The sequence below is a fragment of the Opisthocomus hoazin genome, chromosome 26, assembly GCF_030867145.1.
Source record: "Opisthocomus hoazin isolate bOpiHoa1 chromosome 26, bOpiHoa1.hap1, whole genome shotgun sequence".
NCBI classification, from domain to species: domain Eukaryota; kingdom Metazoa; phylum Chordata; class Aves; order Opisthocomiformes; family Opisthocomidae; genus Opisthocomus; species Opisthocomus hoazin.
In genome coordinates, this window is record NC_134439.1 from 6,520,702 (window position 1) to 6,538,541 (window position 17,840).

Here is a 17,840-nt window from a genome sequence, read left to right on the forward strand (position 1 = left end):
GCATGAGAAGAATAGTTGTTCCTTTGTGTCAGTGCAGCTGGCTATACATTCTTGCATTTAAAAACAGGTAAATACAGTTTCACTGCCAGAAGTCTGCTTAAATTCCCTTCCTTAGTGAACACATGCTAAAGGCCCATCCTTGACTATCCATGTGTGCCTCTTCATCAACACGAGTTTTAATTGAATGTCTTCATGCGTGTTTGTGATGAGAGTGGAGTCAAAGCCTGCAGTAATGGATTTTTAATGGACAGACTTGGTGGTAAAAAATAACTAAGACCTATGACCCCCTTTGGGGGAAGAACTCAAATCGCACGGGGTGTTTGCGACAGGAAGGGGGATTGTCCCTCTTCTGCGGGCCAGAGGAGTGCAGCTGCTAGATCATTCTTCTTCCCATGCACAAAGGAGGAAGGAAGAAAAAGCATGCTCATACCCAGTATTTCGATTTGTTTGTGCTTTGGAGTTTATGAATAAGTTGGAAATAGATAATAGTTTGAAACCATCAGCTTTTATTCTTTTAACTTTCAGTGGTACTAGCTTAGCCGTTGACTGTCCAGTGCAGGCTGATGCATCTGTAGCACCCCTGTAACTGTCCTGAAATATTTGCTTTTGCTTCTTTTGTTAACGTTTGCTTTATGCTACGGCTGTACAGTTAAACTGAAAGGCCAGCTTCAGTTGATGGCTGCGTTGTGACTTGTTGTCATGAAGATGTTCAGTTTCTGGAGCATCTGTGTAGCATCAGGGAGCAAGAAGGGCCGAGACCAAGGAGGTTTACTGAGCACCTGCTAACATGGGAAAGCTTTAGTGTGTCTACATGAATGTGAAGCAGAATATGATGTCAATCTGTGATCAATGGTGAGAAAGGAGTAGTTCCAGACGAGAGAAGATCTGTCTCCTGGATGAAATAATGCATAATATCAATAGGTACACTTCAGCTCTCCTGAAGTAACAGAAAGTGAGACGACTTGACTTGACATGATTTTTCCAGCAGTTGCTCTGCTCCTCAGATGTTAGACAGATGGAGGGAGAGACTGGCAAACGGTGTTTCCGAGGAGCCGTTTCACACCCCAGCGAAGCCCAGGCTGTGATCTCACTGCAGACGATCCCTGGTAGCTGGCGTAGGTGATCTCAGAGTCTGCCGAAGTCTGGAAATAGCAGTAAGCCTGCGGAGTGCTGCCTGCTGTCTGTGATCCCGGCAAGTTTCTGTTTATCTTTCAGTACTGAGGAGGTACCATGTAAATGATTAATTAGAAAGTCCCTTTTATAATTTGAATTGCAGCATTTGGAGTGGCGATTGCGTGGTAGGGTGCCTTTGTTCAACGGTCTGCGTTCTGCAGATGTTGTTTTGGAGTATGGGTTCCAAGTCTTGCCAGCTAACTCTTTTCTTTATTTGTACTGAGTGCATTTGAAGTTGCATCATTTCCTCGGTAAGAACAATTTTATTTTTGACTGGAGTGTTTGTCAGGTGGGAGAAATCCTGAATGTGAGTGCTCTCTGGTGGTGAAGATTTCTGCTTCAGTTTTCTGATTTTTGCAGTGTATTTTCCAAAGGCAATTGGATGTGAACATAGGATGTCTGGACTTAAGCTTGTATTTTTTTTTTTCCAACTCCCAATAAGTAAAAACTACAAAGCAGAGTAAGAGCCTTTTTCTTTCCTTTACAGTCTTCTTTCCTAGACAGTCATTTCTATCCCTTTAAATTATTTATATTCTGTGACCTACTGGTTTATATTTTCTCACTGTCAATCGATGTTTTAACAAGGCAATAAAATCTAATATAAAAACTTCTTATGAAAGAGCTGATGTTCTTCATCAAAATAACACACAAGGATTAAATACTGTGACTTGCTTTTTGGCTGCTGAGCTAGATTTCAGATGCCAGGATAAGAAGTGGATAATTCAGAAGACGGTGATACAGAAATTACTGAAATCTTTTCTCCTCTAAGTTGCAGCACCACGTGATGTGATTTTCACGATAGATACAAACCGAGGTTTTGCTGTGGGGCTATCGACACCCAGGAGAAGGTACAGGGGTTCCTTTTTATCAAGTGTGCTGTAGATCGCTTTTAATAACAAAAATCCACTCCTATGTGTGGTATGCTCGGTACAGACACGATTACCCTGTTCTTGATGTTGATGAGCTTTCCCTTGATGGAGAGCAGTGCCCTGGCTGATGAGCAGAAGGCACCGGATAGCTTCGTCGCCTGGTGTTGTGACCTTGCCTTGCAATAGAACAGCGTGTTTAACACAGCCTGTGCCTCCCGGTTCGGACTGCCGTCGTTGGTTGTTTTCTTAAGTTTTCATGAGTTCTTCTCGGGCAAGGAAAACCCAGAATCTCACACCGAAGCAATGCGGCTAGGAAAACAGCCGCTGTTGTTCTTGGCCTGCTGCTGGGCCGAGCCGCGCTGTCCGATGAAAAGAGGCTTTATCAGCAAGGAGGGGCGAGGAGCGACAGCTCCTTTTAGGAACATCTAAGCACAGCGCTGGAATTTTTAAGTCCAGTGCTAAGAAGTAAAAAAAAAAAAAAATGGAGAGAGAGGTAAACAGGGATGCCAGTTGTTCATAAACTGTGTGTCCTTAAAGCCAAGCTTGAGAGATGCCCATTTGTCAAGCCTGGCGATGGATCCTTCTCCCTCGTCTCCATCAGCCTTTTGCCACGGAGATGGAAGACGCACCTCATCAGAGGCTAGTAAATAGTAAAGCCTTTTATAACTTGACTTTGAGGCCGAACGTGAGATGTGTCGTCTAAGCCCGGAGCTGTCGGGGAAGCATGCAGGCAGTATGTCAGCCTGCTGTATGTGTCAGTGTCACGGCTGTGACACCCCCAGAGCCGCGCCGCGCCCTGTCCAGAGGTCTCTGCGGGGCGGTGGGCTCTGACCCCCGGCGCTGGACTGGGCTGGCAGGGGCAAATCTGTAGGCTCTGCTTCCGAGGCAGTCGGGGACACTGAGCTGTCGAGGGAGGAAACTTAAACTGTGCTCTGCCACTGAAAGTTTACATAATTCATTACTTGAGGAGGAGGTCAGAGTGTTCGGTACTGTCATGGTGACTTGGCACCGCACTTCGGTAGGGATGCCCTTTTTTTTCTTGGCAGCTAAAAGAAACCCCCTTAATCTCTCTGTGCTGACTAGGAATCCCTCCGTCGGGTGTCTGGCAGTACAGTGGGGCTAAAAACCTCCTCCAGAAACTGCTGTATCTTTATCATTGCTAGTGCCCTCAGCGGTAGTTGTGTGCCTGCTGTGCAGTGACGTTTGGAGAGCCGTCTGGAGGTTCTCCATCAGGCAACTTGGCTTTTTTGGGTGGCTCAGCTCCAAAAGGATGGAAAGGATTCTGCTGATTTTGTTGTCCTTGTAACGGCTTCCATGACATATGTATGTCCGAGTGTGATTGGATCTCCTGGATAGGAGCAGCGGTGTGTGTGGTTGGGTTGTCAGAAGCTCTCGTATGTATAGGTAGAGTCCCTTGTGCTCCTGAGAGGGCTGAGGACGAGCAGCCTGCTATACCATCGCTTCGCACCCACGTCTGACTTGCGGGTTTGGGATCTTCCAAATACCACAATTCCCAGGTGCTTTGTGCTTCAAAGAATTGAAATTAGGGCCGGAAAATGCGGAGTTCAGCTGACTACAAAATGACCAGCACTGAGTGCGTGAGGCTCCCTGTGCAGTGGAGTCCATCTTCTGGTTTCCCAGGGAATAAACATGGGGTTTTTTTAAGAATTAGGCTGCGATTCTGTATTTCATCCCAGGCTTGTGTGCCTGCTGTTTCGTGGTGTTCCCTATGTGTTATCCATTGTTTTTGTTGCAACAGTTGGCTGATGAGCTGTAGTTGATATTGCTAATTAGAAAGGCCTTCTATTTTCTAAAATATTTTTGGTAGCTTCCAAACAGCATGTATCTCTAAAATATGAGATACCTTTGCATGTTAAGCTCACTATTGTTTTAGGAAATGCCTGTCAGGACTACCTGCAGTTCAAACTGAATGCAGGAACCAAAAGATTATTTGCAATTCTTGTGTCTTTTTAGTGAAGTATTTCTGGAGGAAGCTGGCATTAGAGGCAAAATCACTTTTAGAAAGTGGAATGCTGGTTGCTAGATTGTATTTCTGAAGTTTTATTACACCTGCTAAGAACTAACACTGCCAAGATGCTGCCGAAAATTCTCACATGAACAATTGAAAATGTCAAGCCTGTCACCACATGGGGGTGGTAATAAATTCAATAAAATGATGCTAGAATTTGTGCCGGAGTCGCTGAAGGCTTGGGGAGGCAGAGGTGGTCTGGTGCCATCTAATGTAGCGAGGCTGAACCACAGGCTGCGGGCCGGCGTGCGGGGCGCCCGGCGCCAGGGCTGGCACGCCGGGCTCGACGCCTGCAGTCACAGAATCACAGAATCACAGAATAGTGGGGGTTGGAAGGGACCACCCTCCCCCCTCCTCCTGAAAAGCAGACGCTGGATGAATTCTGCGGCTGTTAATCTGACATTCCTGCTGTGCTCTTCTGCGAGATAACTTTTGATAAAATGTGAATTTCTCGGGAAATAGTTTAAACACTTTTTAAACAAACGTCAAGTTATTTTCTGTCTTGTTTGCGGGAAGAATGCTGATGGCCAGGTAGGGCTTGGGAAGGGCGTAGCTTAGGGTTGTTTGCACACATTCTCGAAAAGCTTTCGCTTCTGGTGTAGCGGCGGTGATGATATCAAAGTGCATTCCAGCGAAAAGGATGGAGTGGAAGCTAATTGCTGGAGCTGAAAGGCTGTAATTTGCTTCTTGGCTTGTATCTTTGTTTGCTTTCTTGTAAATATTATTAGACCTCTAAGTGATGGCTTCAAAACTTCTGCTTCTCTGGCCTGAGCTGGGCTATGGACAACTGTAGAATGTGAAAAAAAGAATTTGCCTTTATATCCGCTTTGTGAAGTAGATTCTATTGAAGTCATCACAAACTCATTGTCAGTTGTAGAAACAGTAAATTATATTAACTTCAATCTTGTGAAAGAATTTCTTAGAAACGTTTGTTTCTGGCAGCGTGTTAGTGGCAACAGAAATACCTGAATATGCAGAAAGCCGGCTTGATTGCGATATAGCGATAGTTTGCTATATGCAGAAATACAGTCGGTGTCTGCACCTCAGTAATGTGATCGGTCATGCATCTGTAAGTGAAATAGCAGCAGAAATTTCCTTTGCAGGTGGGCATATTCAAAGCTAGGTCTAGTTCCTAGTCCATGTACCATCAGGTCCTGAAGTAATACGCTAACATGCCATCCGGGCCACACTGCTCAGATAATGCCTGTCCTCAGTGTTGTGTTATAACATTCCAGCACGATGATGGATTGAAGAGTTCACCTGAGGAAATGGGCAGCTTGCTTGGAAGACACATTCTGAAGCTCTGTGTTTGACTAATTCCCTTCCTCCCTTTTGTCTCATGCTGGGTAGGTTTGAAAAAGGACGGATTTATACGTTTATTGGGGAGGTGGTCGTTTCCATGAATCCTTACAAAAACTTGAACATCTATGGGCGTGACATGATTGAGCAGTACAAAGGAAGGGAACTGTACGAGAGACCTCCTCACCTCTTTGCAATTGCTGATGCTGCTTACAAAGCGATGAAGAGGCGATCAAAAGACACCTGCATTGTAATATCAGGTAAGCCGAAAGAGCTTTTCAGTATGATGGGTGCTTGATCTTTGTGAAATTCTAGGCAGAGAAAGAAGAATGATTTGGCTAATGACAGCATTTTATAAAAGAAAACTTCATTAATCTTGAAACTGCTTATTTGCATTTGAATCCATGTGTGGAGACCTTGGCAATTATTTCTTACGGAATTCAAGAGCTGGTGTCAATCATTAGCTTCATCTGTGCATGCAAAGTGATAACTTGAACACGAGTGCTCTGCTTGCCCTGCCTGTGTGAATGGAGATCAGCGAGAACAGGGCTCCTGTCGCTAGAGAACTGCGGATTTTTGTCCCTTGGATGACTGGCCAGTGTTTTGTTCTCTGTTTGGATGGCCGGACTGATTGCTTGTCATGGCTCTAACAGTGGGAGCAGTGCTTGCACTGTCAGCGGTCGCTATCTGGATCCTGGCACGTCGTTTCCTTGATGTTCCCGTGCTTTAGCAGCTCTGAAAAGCGAGAGCCCCAAGATGGTGTGCTGAACAGTAGCCTCTTGTATGGCAGTTCCCGACGCTGCTGCCAGCCAACCCTCTGCACGCCAGGCTTTCTCCTCTAACAATATTCCTTTTGATCCCGTGTGCCAGGCCTGTTACCGACCTGTGAAATCTTACATCATAACTGCTTCTAAGTCAGCACAGCAGCAACAGCCAGGCAGGGTTATGGCTACATTTAGACTTTAAAATGCACGCAAATAAGATTACTTTAAAAACAAAACCAAACAAGAACAAAAAATCCAAACACTCTCCGGGTAGAATTGACATCTACCATTCAATGGGTTGCTTTGCTTTTTCTGATCTGTTGTGTCATCTTTGTATTTATGCCCTCAGGTGAAAGTGGGGCTGGGAAAACTGAGGCCAGTAAATATATTATGCAGTACATAGCAGCCATTACCAACCCCAGTCAGAGAGCAGAGGTGGAAAGGTAAGGGCTTTGCAGAAAAAGAAGTGACATTGTTTTGTTTATGGATCTCTTTCTGTGGACTGGGCAGCACCATGTCATTAGATGGTCTCTTTTACTAATTGCATGCCGATTTTACAGCATTTACCTGACTTCTTCAGATACTACTTTTACTCTGGGATTTTTGCAATATTGATTGCTAAAATCATGTAAAAAAGTTTATTTTGAAAGCTTAAACTTTCAAAATAAAACAGTCTCTAGAAGTCATGTTACCTGTGGCAAATCATCTGAAATATGTGTACGTTAGGATAGCGTGTTGAGTGCAAGGAGCAGATTCCCTGACCTTTCGGGCTTGCATGCTCCTGGATTGCAAGATGTTCCTGTCAGCCTTAGAGTATAAGTTTTTGAGCAAAGCATGTGACTTTCTGCTGAAAAAGACTTAATATCTACCCTGACAAAAATTTGAAAATTACTGGCAAAAGAGTCCAAGGAATTGGTTTCAAAACTTACATATCTGAAGGAACTGAATTTTTGATGCTATTTTCGAGGGGGGATCTGGTCTTTGGTTCCCATTTGCTGGGCTCTAAGGGACGTTACCGAAAGCTCCCGGATGATTTCCCGTGGGATTGCTAGTGTAATACGCGTCTGCCCCATCAAAGAGCATCTCTGCTGCTACTAAATTCTCCTCGAGAAATGCCTGCAAAAAAAAATTCCGTGGTTTGAGTATATGAGTCTGGACTTACCTTGTTCTCTTTTCCATTTATCTGTACTACAGAGTGAAGAACATACTCCTGAAATCCAACTGTGTGTTAGAGGCCTTTGGGAATGCCAAAACAAACCGTAATGACAATTCCAGCAGGTTTGGAAAGTATATGGATATCAACTTTGATTTTAAAGGAGACCCAATAGGTGGGCATATCAATAATTACTTACTAGAAAAGGTAAGCCACGCTCACTGTTAAAGAGTCAGAGGCTTTTGTGTGGTTACTTTTGCAATATGTGCTTTGCCATTAGAAAGTTTTTCTTTCAACTTGGTATGTCAACAGCTGACGTGTGAGGGCACAGAACCTCATTAAATCTGGGGCTTAATTTTTCTTCGAGAGTTACTAGAAGTAACTGAAATGCTGCTGAAGCACTGGCAGTGCTGTTGCTTTAACACCACTGCTTTCGGAGCTCACCAGGTAAGGGACTAGTGTTACTCAGAAGCTTATGTGCATACAGGTGCATGTACTTTGTATCCAGAATAGAAGCTGAGATTAATTTAACATCTGTAAAACTCCTCCTTTCTAAGTTCCCGCATTGAGATCTCACTGGTGAATGAAAGGAGAAGACACCTAGGTCTGTGAGTAGCAATGGTATGCTAGAGAAGTGTTGTTCTGGAGTAATACCACAACCTTGTGTGATCTTTTAGTAACTTTGTTGTTATATATTTCAAGTAATCCTAAGCATAATTAATTTTTTCATGTTATTAAGTGGTGGCTGAAAACAATGGAATATGTAAATCTCTGTGGAGGAAGTGAGCTTGATCTATTAACAGTTCTCGTTATGTGGGAGACACGCGTCTGGCTTTAATTTATATGTTTGACCACATCTGCTAACATGCTTTTTTGTTTGTGTTTTTTACTTTTCCCTTTATTTCCCTAAAGTCTGTTTTCAGAATAAACACTTTATTTTAACAAACAGAACAAACCCAAACATTTAACATGTGATACTTTCATGCAAAAAAGGGGTGGGGCTGCAGCTGCAGTGACTTAAATCCTCATCATTTATTTCATAGTCTTGATTTCTACCAAGTTAAATTTGTTTCCATTTTGAACGTAGCTGAGGTTCTGGTCTGAACACGAGCAGTTAACGGACAGTGACTTTGCACTGCAGCGGGAACCCGAGCCTCGTCACTCTCCAGAGTTGAAGCTTGTAGAATAAAACAAGGATACGTTTCTTGTTGGCTGAATTTCTGCTGCATTTAACTTTGGGGGGTTTTTTTGATGCTGTTGTACACCGATTTGGAATGAGTGCTCTGAAGATGGAGCTGTTGCTTGCTCCCTAAAACACTGCCCTTGTGTTAGAGCAGAGCGTTCCCTTGTGCGGTGGCTGGGTGCTGATGGTCAGCCTGGCCTGGGGTTGCAGAAGTGGTTGCCGTAAGGTGCTGACTGTGGCCCATGGAGCATTTGTTTGTAGTCAGAGTCCTGTTTTTCATTTCCAGCGATTAAATAACTCTTAAACTAAAATTACGTTGTATTTGACGGCTCCAGGAAAGCAATTCTGTAGTTGCCACATGGGATTCCTGGTGGGAAGTAGGACATTGCAGCTGTTAGGCAAGCTGGTCATTTTGATTATAGACTTCAAACTCCATGGTCATGCCTAGCTAATAATGTCCATAACAGACTTATTGTAAGATAAGGTTAGTGTGGAGGTGTCCTAGCAGTGGGGAACCGATGCATCGGGGAGGTGCTGGGGAAGCAGGCCGTCCGCATCCAGAAATACATATCTTTGGATTTTGTTTCCCCACAGTCTCGTGTGATTGTGCAACAGCCGGGAGAACGAAGCTTTCATTCTTTTTACCAGGTTTGTATTCATTTGCTGAAACAAATGACTTCTCTCAAGTTTCCCAGACATGATAGGCAAAATATTTAAAGCTTTCACCCGCTTGTGTGTTTTGCAAAGGGTTCCCTTGTTGTTGCAGCTTGGGTGATCTCAGGTTCTTTAGTTCTTTGAAGAGGCCTGGTCTGGGGAAGGAGCATGGGAAGATTTATTTTTTTCTATTCTCCAGTCCCGTATTAACACATTTGTAAACTTAAAAGGAGGCTAACTAAACAAATGTGGTACAATATTGGACTTTGACTCGCTGTTTTATTTGTAGTAAGTCTAATCCCTTTGTTTTCTCTTGAGGCCTTTATTCCGTATGGAAGTAATTTTATGACACCAAGTTGACTTTTCTGGGGAGGGCGGTTCTTTTTAATGTCTTCCATATTGTATGGGGGTTCCCTTGTGTGCCCTTTGGGGGAAATGGTTGGCCTATTAGTATAACCTTTATTCTCAGTTTTGCAGTGAGGGAAACGAAGGTTTATTTGTTTTTTCCCCACTTATTCAGCACTCCATGATGGCGTGTTAGCACTTTCTCATGAATGTGTCATTTCCGTGTTGGAAAGTCTCTGTGTACAGCAGAGAAAGTAAACGTGCTTGCCAAGACACACCTGTGGCGTGTCACAGATGTGAACCTGCCTGGTCTGTGAAGAGGTTCAGGCTTGTGTTCTAAAAGGTTGTGTCACTCAACAGGGCAGTCACTGAGGCAATCTCTCTGTGGTGGTCAGAGCCCTGCACCGATGCAGACTGTGTATTTTGCCCATGTTGTGCTTGTGACTCTGCATACTGTAGCAACAGTACAGTGGTTTTATGATTTTGCTTGTCAAGCAGATCAATAAGAAACAAAAAGGATGGATTTTATTTTTTTTACTCACCATTTCTTAAAATACTCTTTGTACAGCTGCTCCAGGGGGGTTCGGACCAGATGTTACGCTCTCTGCATCTTCAGAAGGATGCATCTGCATACAGCTACATCTGTCCTGGAGCACAGCTAAAGGTGAGGGTGTTGTCAGGGAGTTAGAGGTAACTTGTCTTGAACTTGTAAATGCTTCTTGAAATACTTAAAGTACTGCTGAGCTAGCAGAAGCAGAGACCAGTATTTACAGGATGCATATGGAAAGGTGACACCAGTGGGCTATTTGTAATGACCCTAGAAGACCAAGCATACGCGTAGTTGTGCATACTGCATTGTGTCTGCTTATAAAAAGCAGTAAAATGTCGTAGGAGACATCGTCTTTGTTAACAAATGCAGGTGTAGGTATTTGACCCATTACCAGTGACATACTCCTCGTGCCCCACAATGAGTAACTTCAGCTGCTTTCTAGGCCAAAAAGCCACGAGGACTCATTATTTTACAGTGGGACTATTGAACTTACTGAAGCATTCATTCTTCGTACCTGCCTTGTCCTTAAGGGGGCCTGTGAGGCGAAAGAAGGGAGCAAACCCAGAGAGTGTTTAGGACAGCGCTTCAAATACATCTGGAGTTGTCCCTGAGGTTGTCCCTCTGAAGCAGGGTCTGGACAAAAGGCTCACTGATTTCCTGTTTGCTTTCTTGAGGTGCTCTTTGGCAAACCAACCCACAGACCTGCTCAGATGCCTTCATCAGTTCCTCTAGAAATCTGCAGTGGAAACAAACCCAGATGATGGGGGGGAGGGAGGCAGAAGCTTATCTTGAGAAAGATGGTGACCAGAAATTTACTGCTGATGTTTGCAGCTTCTACTCAGAGGGTCTGTGACCGCAGTACTTGTAACTATTGTTCTGATTTTTTTGTGAATCACTTCTGCTCTTTCACAATAAATTCCACTGGGAGAGTACTGAACTATTTAGTCATGCTGTGATGGATTTCTGTATCTCGTTGCTGCTAGTATACATGTGTGTCCAGTACAAGCGTACAGTGTGGCATTAGAGTAAGCTGAGAAATCTCATGACAGCGTCTTGCATCTGAAAAATAGCAAAGTACATACCTGTTTCCTATGTGCTTGCAGAATCTTTGCTTTCTCACAGCTCACTTCCATTAAGCCCCTCACGTCTCAAACATCTCTTTCCCCTCAGTGTTCCATCAGTGATGGTACAGAGTTCAAAGCAGTAGCTGATGCCATGAAAGTGATAGGCTTCAAGCAAGAGGAGATTCAGACTGTCTACAGAATTGTGGCAGCCATTCTTCACTTGGTAAGCTCTCTGCCCGCAGGTGTGAGTAGGCTGTTCTTAGGAGGGGTCGAGCAGTATCCTTGTACTTCCAGCAGCTCTATTTTTCCTGCTGCAGAAGCGTTTGGAAGATCTGTTGGCTGGAAAAGTGTATATGGTTACAACTTCCAGTGGTGACTGAAATTCCATGATGAAATAAGACACTGCAGTAATGATGGAAGATCACATTTATTCCTGCAGATTCCAGATCCCAAACAGACGTACCACTAAGTACTGGGAGCTGTTAAATATTCTGAAAAGGAACTGTTTGGGTTTGGCAGTGAGAGGGTAGGGAGCTCTCGCCTCGCTATCCGTCTGTCTCCTCTTGCCCTCACACTCGCCATCACCACTGTGGTTTTGCTGGAGGAATGGTGCTTCGCTTCATGGTGGAGGCTTGAGGCAGAGCTGGATACAGGAGACCTTAATTCTCTGTATTCCGATGTGAAGGAAATCCTTCCGTCACCCATATTCTCCTGGGACCCACAGAGCCTCCTGCCCTGCACAGTGCCCCTGTAGCTCGGCGCTGATGTTTCCTTGAGGAGAGAGGCACTGCAGGTGGGCAGGAGGAGGATGGCAAAGAAAACTGCAGCTTGTTGGCAATTCTTGCTCCTCCTTGGGATAGCTGTGCCCCAGTGCTGGGGAAGGAGTGGAGGCAGAGCCCAGTCAGGCCATGCAGGCAGGGTGGGAGATCACCCCCTCCTGCAGACCGTGCAGTGGTGTTGCTGCTTAATCCCGGCACTGCAGGTGTTCGGTAGCAAATCTGGTGGGCAGTGTGCTGTCAGTCCAGTCCTGTCAGCCGTCCTGGCTTGTCGGCTGCCCAGAATATTCACCTCACCTTTGTGGGCAGTGGCATTACGGTAAGAACTGCAGCCCAGCGTTTCTGTGGCGAGCTGCGGTGAAGATGCAATGCTATATCCAGCATTTATGTACTTAATCCAATCTCTCAGCACTGGCCTCTGAATCTTGAGACAGTGTTTGATTAAACCTCTGGAAGTGTTTGGTGTGATTTTTTTTCCAAAAGCTGAGGTGAACACCGAGCAGGAATGCTTTTCTTGGAGTCAGGCTTTGCTGCTTCCACTGGTGTTGGAGCTTTGTGGGTAGGAGGGTGTGCAAGGCCCACCCTCCTGCTGTGTTAGGAGATTTACTGACTTGAATAGCGGGTGGCCTGTGGATGAACTTGGGGTGTACTGATTCAGATTAATAAAAGACAGGTTGAGAAATCTAGTTTTTTTGCTATTTATTGCAGGGGAACTTGAAGTTTTCTGTGGATGGTGATACAGCTGTAATAGAAAATGGCAAGGTTGTGTCGATCATCGCAGACTTGCTGTCAACAAAATCTGACATGGTGGAGAAGGCTCTTTTGTTTCGAACGGTAGCGACAGGTCGGGATGTCATTGACAAACAACATACTGAACAAGAAGCCACCTACGGCAGAGATGCCTTTGCAAAAGTGAGTTTAAATTTCCTTTCTCTGCATCTGATTGCATATGTGACAGTAACTCAGATGCATTTCTTTTGCTTTTGCCTTTTGGTTGAGTTGCAGTTGGTGCAGCACAGAATGGTGGTGCCTGCGGAAGCCATTCGATATTGAATTGCCTTCATAATTGCACATTTTTCAATGCTCAGGTCCCAGCAGGGTTCCTGGGTGGATCAATTAATATAGTGCTTGCTGAGGCACAGGAAGTCCATACTTCATGCGGATTTATTTCTAAATGTACGCGCTCCTGTGTTCTGTAGGGGATTGCAGAGCAGCACCATCCCTGCCCTTCCTGGCTCCGGCACAGCACGCACCGCAACCAGCAGTGCTCTGCGGCACGCGAAGAGGGGAGGGAGCTGCGAGCATGGCTTGCTGGCATTTGCGAAAGGAATGCATTGTACAGGGCTGAATGTTTTGTGAAATACCATTCTTGACTTCATTTACCAGTTATATTCAAAGAGTAGAGAGTGGAGCTGTGACATCTAGAACTCAGGCTGGAAAGGCAAAATGCTACCTTTTTCTTTTTTTTGAATGGTGGATACTGATAAGCAAAGGAGCGACAGTTGTCCTTCCTTCCCTGATACCTGTGCCTCCAGAACATTTCCTTTTTGAAAGGTGAACAGGATTATTTTACTGCCGTTGTGTTTGGTTGTTAGGTTTCTCTAACTGACCTCTCACTTGCTCTTCAATATTGTTAAAGAATTATCAGGCATGGAAGTTATTAGGCAACTGAAAACCAGGTTGGAATCAAATTAGGGGAACTGCTGTACCTAGTGACCTCACTAGGATTTAGACTTCATGTAAAGGAGTTTTGGAAGAAAGAAAAGTGTTCACAGAATATTTTCTTCATGTGAGCAGCTGTTCACTTTTAGCAGAACGTTATCTGTAGCTTTTGTGTAGTTAGGGCAGCATCTTGAATTAAGCTTTGTAGCACCACGTGTTGCGTTTACCAGAAAGAACGGCGACAGATGCGGGCAGAATTCCTCAGTGTTTGTGTCCTGGCAGGCTATATACGAGCGGCTCTTTTGTTGGATTGTGACACACATCAATGACGTGATTGAAGTGAAGAACTACGACACTACAATACATGGGAAAAACACAGTCATTGGCGTCCTGGATATCTACGGCTTCGAAATATTTGACAATAACAGGTGAGCCAGGTTGTTCAAGTGCGGTGCTGCACCTGCTCCTTCCCCAGAAAACTCATCACCTTTTTTTCTTCTGTTTTTGCAGTTTTGAGCAATTTTGTATTAATTACTGCAACGAAAAGCTGCAGCAGCTCTTTATTCAGCTGGTTCTAAAGCAGGAGCAGGAGGAGTACCAGCGAGAGGGAATTCCCTGGAAGCATGTGAGTGAGTTGGCAGGGGAGGGAGAGGTCGGTCTGAGGTCAGTGTACCAGCACAAGTCCCAGATCTAAAGTTGCTCCACATGTAGGCTTCTGTCAAAGGCGACAGGGCATCTGTGTCCACACCAGCTGTACCGTCAGACTTGCTGTCTGGAAATCGGGCTGTGGAGCAAGCTAACCAATTATCTTACAACATTTCTTTATTTGCCATAGTTTGGGAAAGGAAGTGACTCCAGGTCTGAGTTAAAACATATTGTGGCATCTCTGTGATGCCACACACATCACTGTGTGTTTCTCTTCTAAGTGCTTATGGATTTTGTGTAGGCGTAGATATTCAAGTGTAAAAATCTTGAGTTCTCTGGTTCAAATTCCTTTCATAATGCCGAGGGCAAGATGCGCAGTTTTCACTGCAGTGACTGGGCACAGCTGAATTTTAAAAGACATTTTAGAGTCTATTCTGTAGCAGTTGATTTTTTAGCTGAGGTCTCGAGATTAGTGTGAGGTGTGGGAAAGATCACCTTCTCTGCTGTTCAGTGGTAGCAGAGTTGAGTTAGTGATCAACATATTGCAAGCTGATGGCTGCTGCTGTGAATGGCGGGCCCCATTCCCTCTGTCAGACACACGGCACTGTTCTTCAGTGACCAGCACCGGTCTCCTCTCTTTCCCTAGCCAAAGTCACAAATATACCCGATCTTTGTGTTTTGCAGATCGATTACTTTAACAACCAGGTCATCGTCGACCTGGTAGAGCAGCAGCACAAAGGGATCATTGCTATTCTGGACGATGCCTGCATGAACGTTGGAAAAGTTACAGACGAGATGTTCCTCGAGGCTCTGAATAACAAGCTGGGGAAGCACGCGCATTTCTCCAGCAGAAAGGTAACGTCTTCCTCTGTACCATCAAAACTTGCTCTTTTTCTGCGTGATACCTTTCCTGTTTTTTTAGGCGTAATAGAGTAAGAAAAAAGACTTGAAGGGTGGCTGGGGTTGGAGTCGTTACCTTCGAGTATGAAATGCGGTACCCGAGAGCAGCAGCCCCCAGACACAGAGCAGGCCGTCGGGCCTGGGTCCAGGTCGCGCCTCGGCCGGCCGCGTCTCCGGCAGAGGGAGCTGAAGGATGTCCGATGCGAGATCAGTTTTATTCCAGGCATAAAAGAAGCCTGAGCTCGTGCCTTGACATACCATGATGTCATCTGCAACCAATCGACGCGCGGTTTCGGCCCACGTGATGTTCTTCCCAGGCTGCTCTAATACATAGCGACAGAGAAATTATTCACACTTCTGCTTTATTACAGCACTGTGATTTTTTTTCATCGTCATTGGCTACAGAACATGTTCATCTCGGATTGTACCTATGATCACCCAGGCCCCTCGGTTTGCTTTGTTTTTGGTGCAATGTGCAAATTAAAAGGCTTTATTTATTCCTCACTCGGCAGCATATTGAAAACATGGTCAGCAGCCTGATGAATTTGAGAATCTTTCACTCTGAGTAATCAAATAAGGGCCTTTCATTTATTGATGTCTCTGCTGAGAAAGGTTGTTTGAAATAAATCGCTCAGAATGCTGCTTTCCCTCTTCTCCCTCCCACCCCAGTACGGTGTTTTATGTAGGTCAGAAATACAAAATTAGCAAGGGGTTGTATAAGATATGTGCTAAAGGCTGCCTCCGGGGAGGCTGAATATAAACAATAGATGTGGCTGTGGCTTGTTTGGGTGGAGGTTAGGAAGAAAGTAAAATACCGACTTTTTCTTCCCAGATGTGGCTTTCCCTCAGTGCCCTTAGCTGCAGCACGCCTGTCACCTCATCTGTCGCACGCGCGAGCTGAGCCATCTCGCCTTCCGCAATAACCTAGATTTTACGTGCTTAAGCAGCAGATGCATAGCATATTCTGAGTAAACTCATTGGAAAACAAGTATTTTCATGAAGCCTAGTCTGGATTTCTACATTTTAATGCAAATCGCTTCCTGTAGTAGTACTAATGGTTGTGGATAGTGAAGCCTGGGGGGATGGAGTCTTAAATCCTCTGCAGTGGGGCAGTGCGGGAAGTGGTCCAGTTTCTGGAGCTGTCGAGTCAATGGATGTAAGCGGGTAGAGAAAGGAGCTGAGTTTCTGTTCTGTCCTTGGTCCTGTGTCTGCTAAGGTGGCGTGGTTCCATCACGGAGAGAGCAGGTTTGATGTAGTGGGGCAGGGGACTGAATTTCATAAAGTATATGAGAGGCTATAAAGTAAAAATTTAAAAAATCATAATCTGTTTGAGTCCTTACTTTCAGGAGTCCCTTCACAGCATAGGAAACATTAAATGAAAATATTGCCAGTTGCAGCATTCCTCAGTAGGGGGTGACATTGTCAGAAAACTATTTGCGCAGACTAGGAGGGACACAACGAGTACTGCTGTGAATAATGTTCATAGAGAGTACGATGTATCTTCCTGGCTTGCTAATTTTTAGTTTAAATCAATATAGCCTTGAAAAAATTGACCCATAAAACTCTCAGCATCATAATTTCTTTTTTCCCCCCTCTCGCATCTTTGCAGATGTCCTTTACCAGTATCAAATATATGTTCCTCAGTCCCATCTACAACTGCTGTAGGAAACCTGAGCTTCCTAAGCCAGCCTCTTCTAGCTTGAATGAAAGCAAAGGACTTGATTTCATTTCATGATTTGCTTTTGTAGAGACTGCAGTAGTTCTGTCCAGCGACTGTAAAGTTCGGCGTAGATCAAAGCTGTTCCTAAAGAGTTAAAGTATGTGTGCTGCTGTGTTATGGGAACAGCTCCCATCTTTCAGCCTCAGTTAATGCTTCACTGCTGCCCTGTAGTGCGTGTTGCACACGGGCTCCATGTGGATAAGCTCTAAGGGGCTGCTGTGCCCTAAACAGTAGTGCCCTAGTTTGTGTACTGCAGGTCTGATCTGCTGCTGTCTGCTTGGTTGTCCTGGTGAAAGCCAAACAAACCAGGAAGAATACTGGCAAACACTTCCACTGTGAGTATTTGTGGCAAAATTTTATGTTCCTAGAGCATGGGTCGTCCTTCTCTGAATTGTCTAATGCTAATCTAGATCTGTAGACGTGCTAACTGTGCTGACAGTACTTCTCAACATTACAGCTTCACTTTCTCAACCTCTTTAAGTTTGGGTTTTTTCAAGTGACCTTATACTTCTGAAGGATCAAGTGCAGTGATAGACAGTCTGTGAATTCCTAAATCTTCAAAGTGTGGCAAGTGTCAGTCTCAACAAACTGATTGTGAAGGGAAGAATATGAGAAGGTCTATTCCAGTCCACCTGCCGTAGTATCTTCCAAGATACTAGGCAATAGCGAAGGTCTAGTGGGAGAAGAACATAAGACAAAGATGTAATGATGACTTGATATGCTCCCAGTCTCCAGTGATCTGCAGTCCAGGAACCTCCTGAAGCAGGGGTGATGTCCTTAATAGGTTTTTTCCTTCCTTTATAAAAAAAGAAAAAAAAATTGAGAAAGAATTGTACAGCTTAGGCGTCTTCACATGGATATCTTTCCTCCCTCTTCCCTTTGCCTTTTAGGTTACGTCTGTTGCCTCCTAGTGCTTGAACAGCAAAACATGGTTTGCTGTCTTCCAATACATCATCTGCATGTCGTTTGCCATCGTCTCATGGCGCTTATTCCATAACCTGGAGAGACTTGGTTCATTTGGCCCTTCCTCCTGGAGCAGTCAGTCAGTACTGTT

The 17,840-nt window shown here is 44.7% G+C and overlaps 1 protein-coding gene across 4 annotated transcripts in view; it reads left to right on the forward strand.

Annotated features, from left to right (window-relative positions):
• Positions 1-17,840, forward strand: part of MYO1D (myosin ID) — a 170,349-nt gene that overhangs the window by 37,875 nt on the left and 114,634 nt on the right. For all 4 annotated transcript variants that reach the window (XM_075443750.1, XM_075443751.1, XM_075443753.1 and 1 more), the window contains exons 2-11: positions 5,422-5,630; positions 6,484-6,577; positions 7,329-7,494; positions 9,065-9,118; positions 10,038-10,133; positions 11,190-11,306; positions 12,568-12,771; positions 13,804-13,949; positions 14,032-14,146; positions 14,851-15,021. In XM_075443750.1, the coding sequence (XP_075299865.1) occupies positions 5,422-5,630; positions 6,484-6,577; positions 7,329-7,494; positions 9,065-9,118; positions 10,038-10,133; positions 11,190-11,306; positions 12,568-12,771; positions 13,804-13,949; positions 14,032-14,146; positions 14,851-15,021 (1,372 nt within the window). The remainder of the gene's footprint in view (positions 1-5,421; positions 5,631-6,483; positions 6,578-7,328; positions 7,495-9,064; positions 9,119-10,037; positions 10,134-11,189; positions 11,307-12,567; positions 12,772-13,803; positions 13,950-14,031; positions 14,147-14,850; positions 15,022-17,840) is intronic.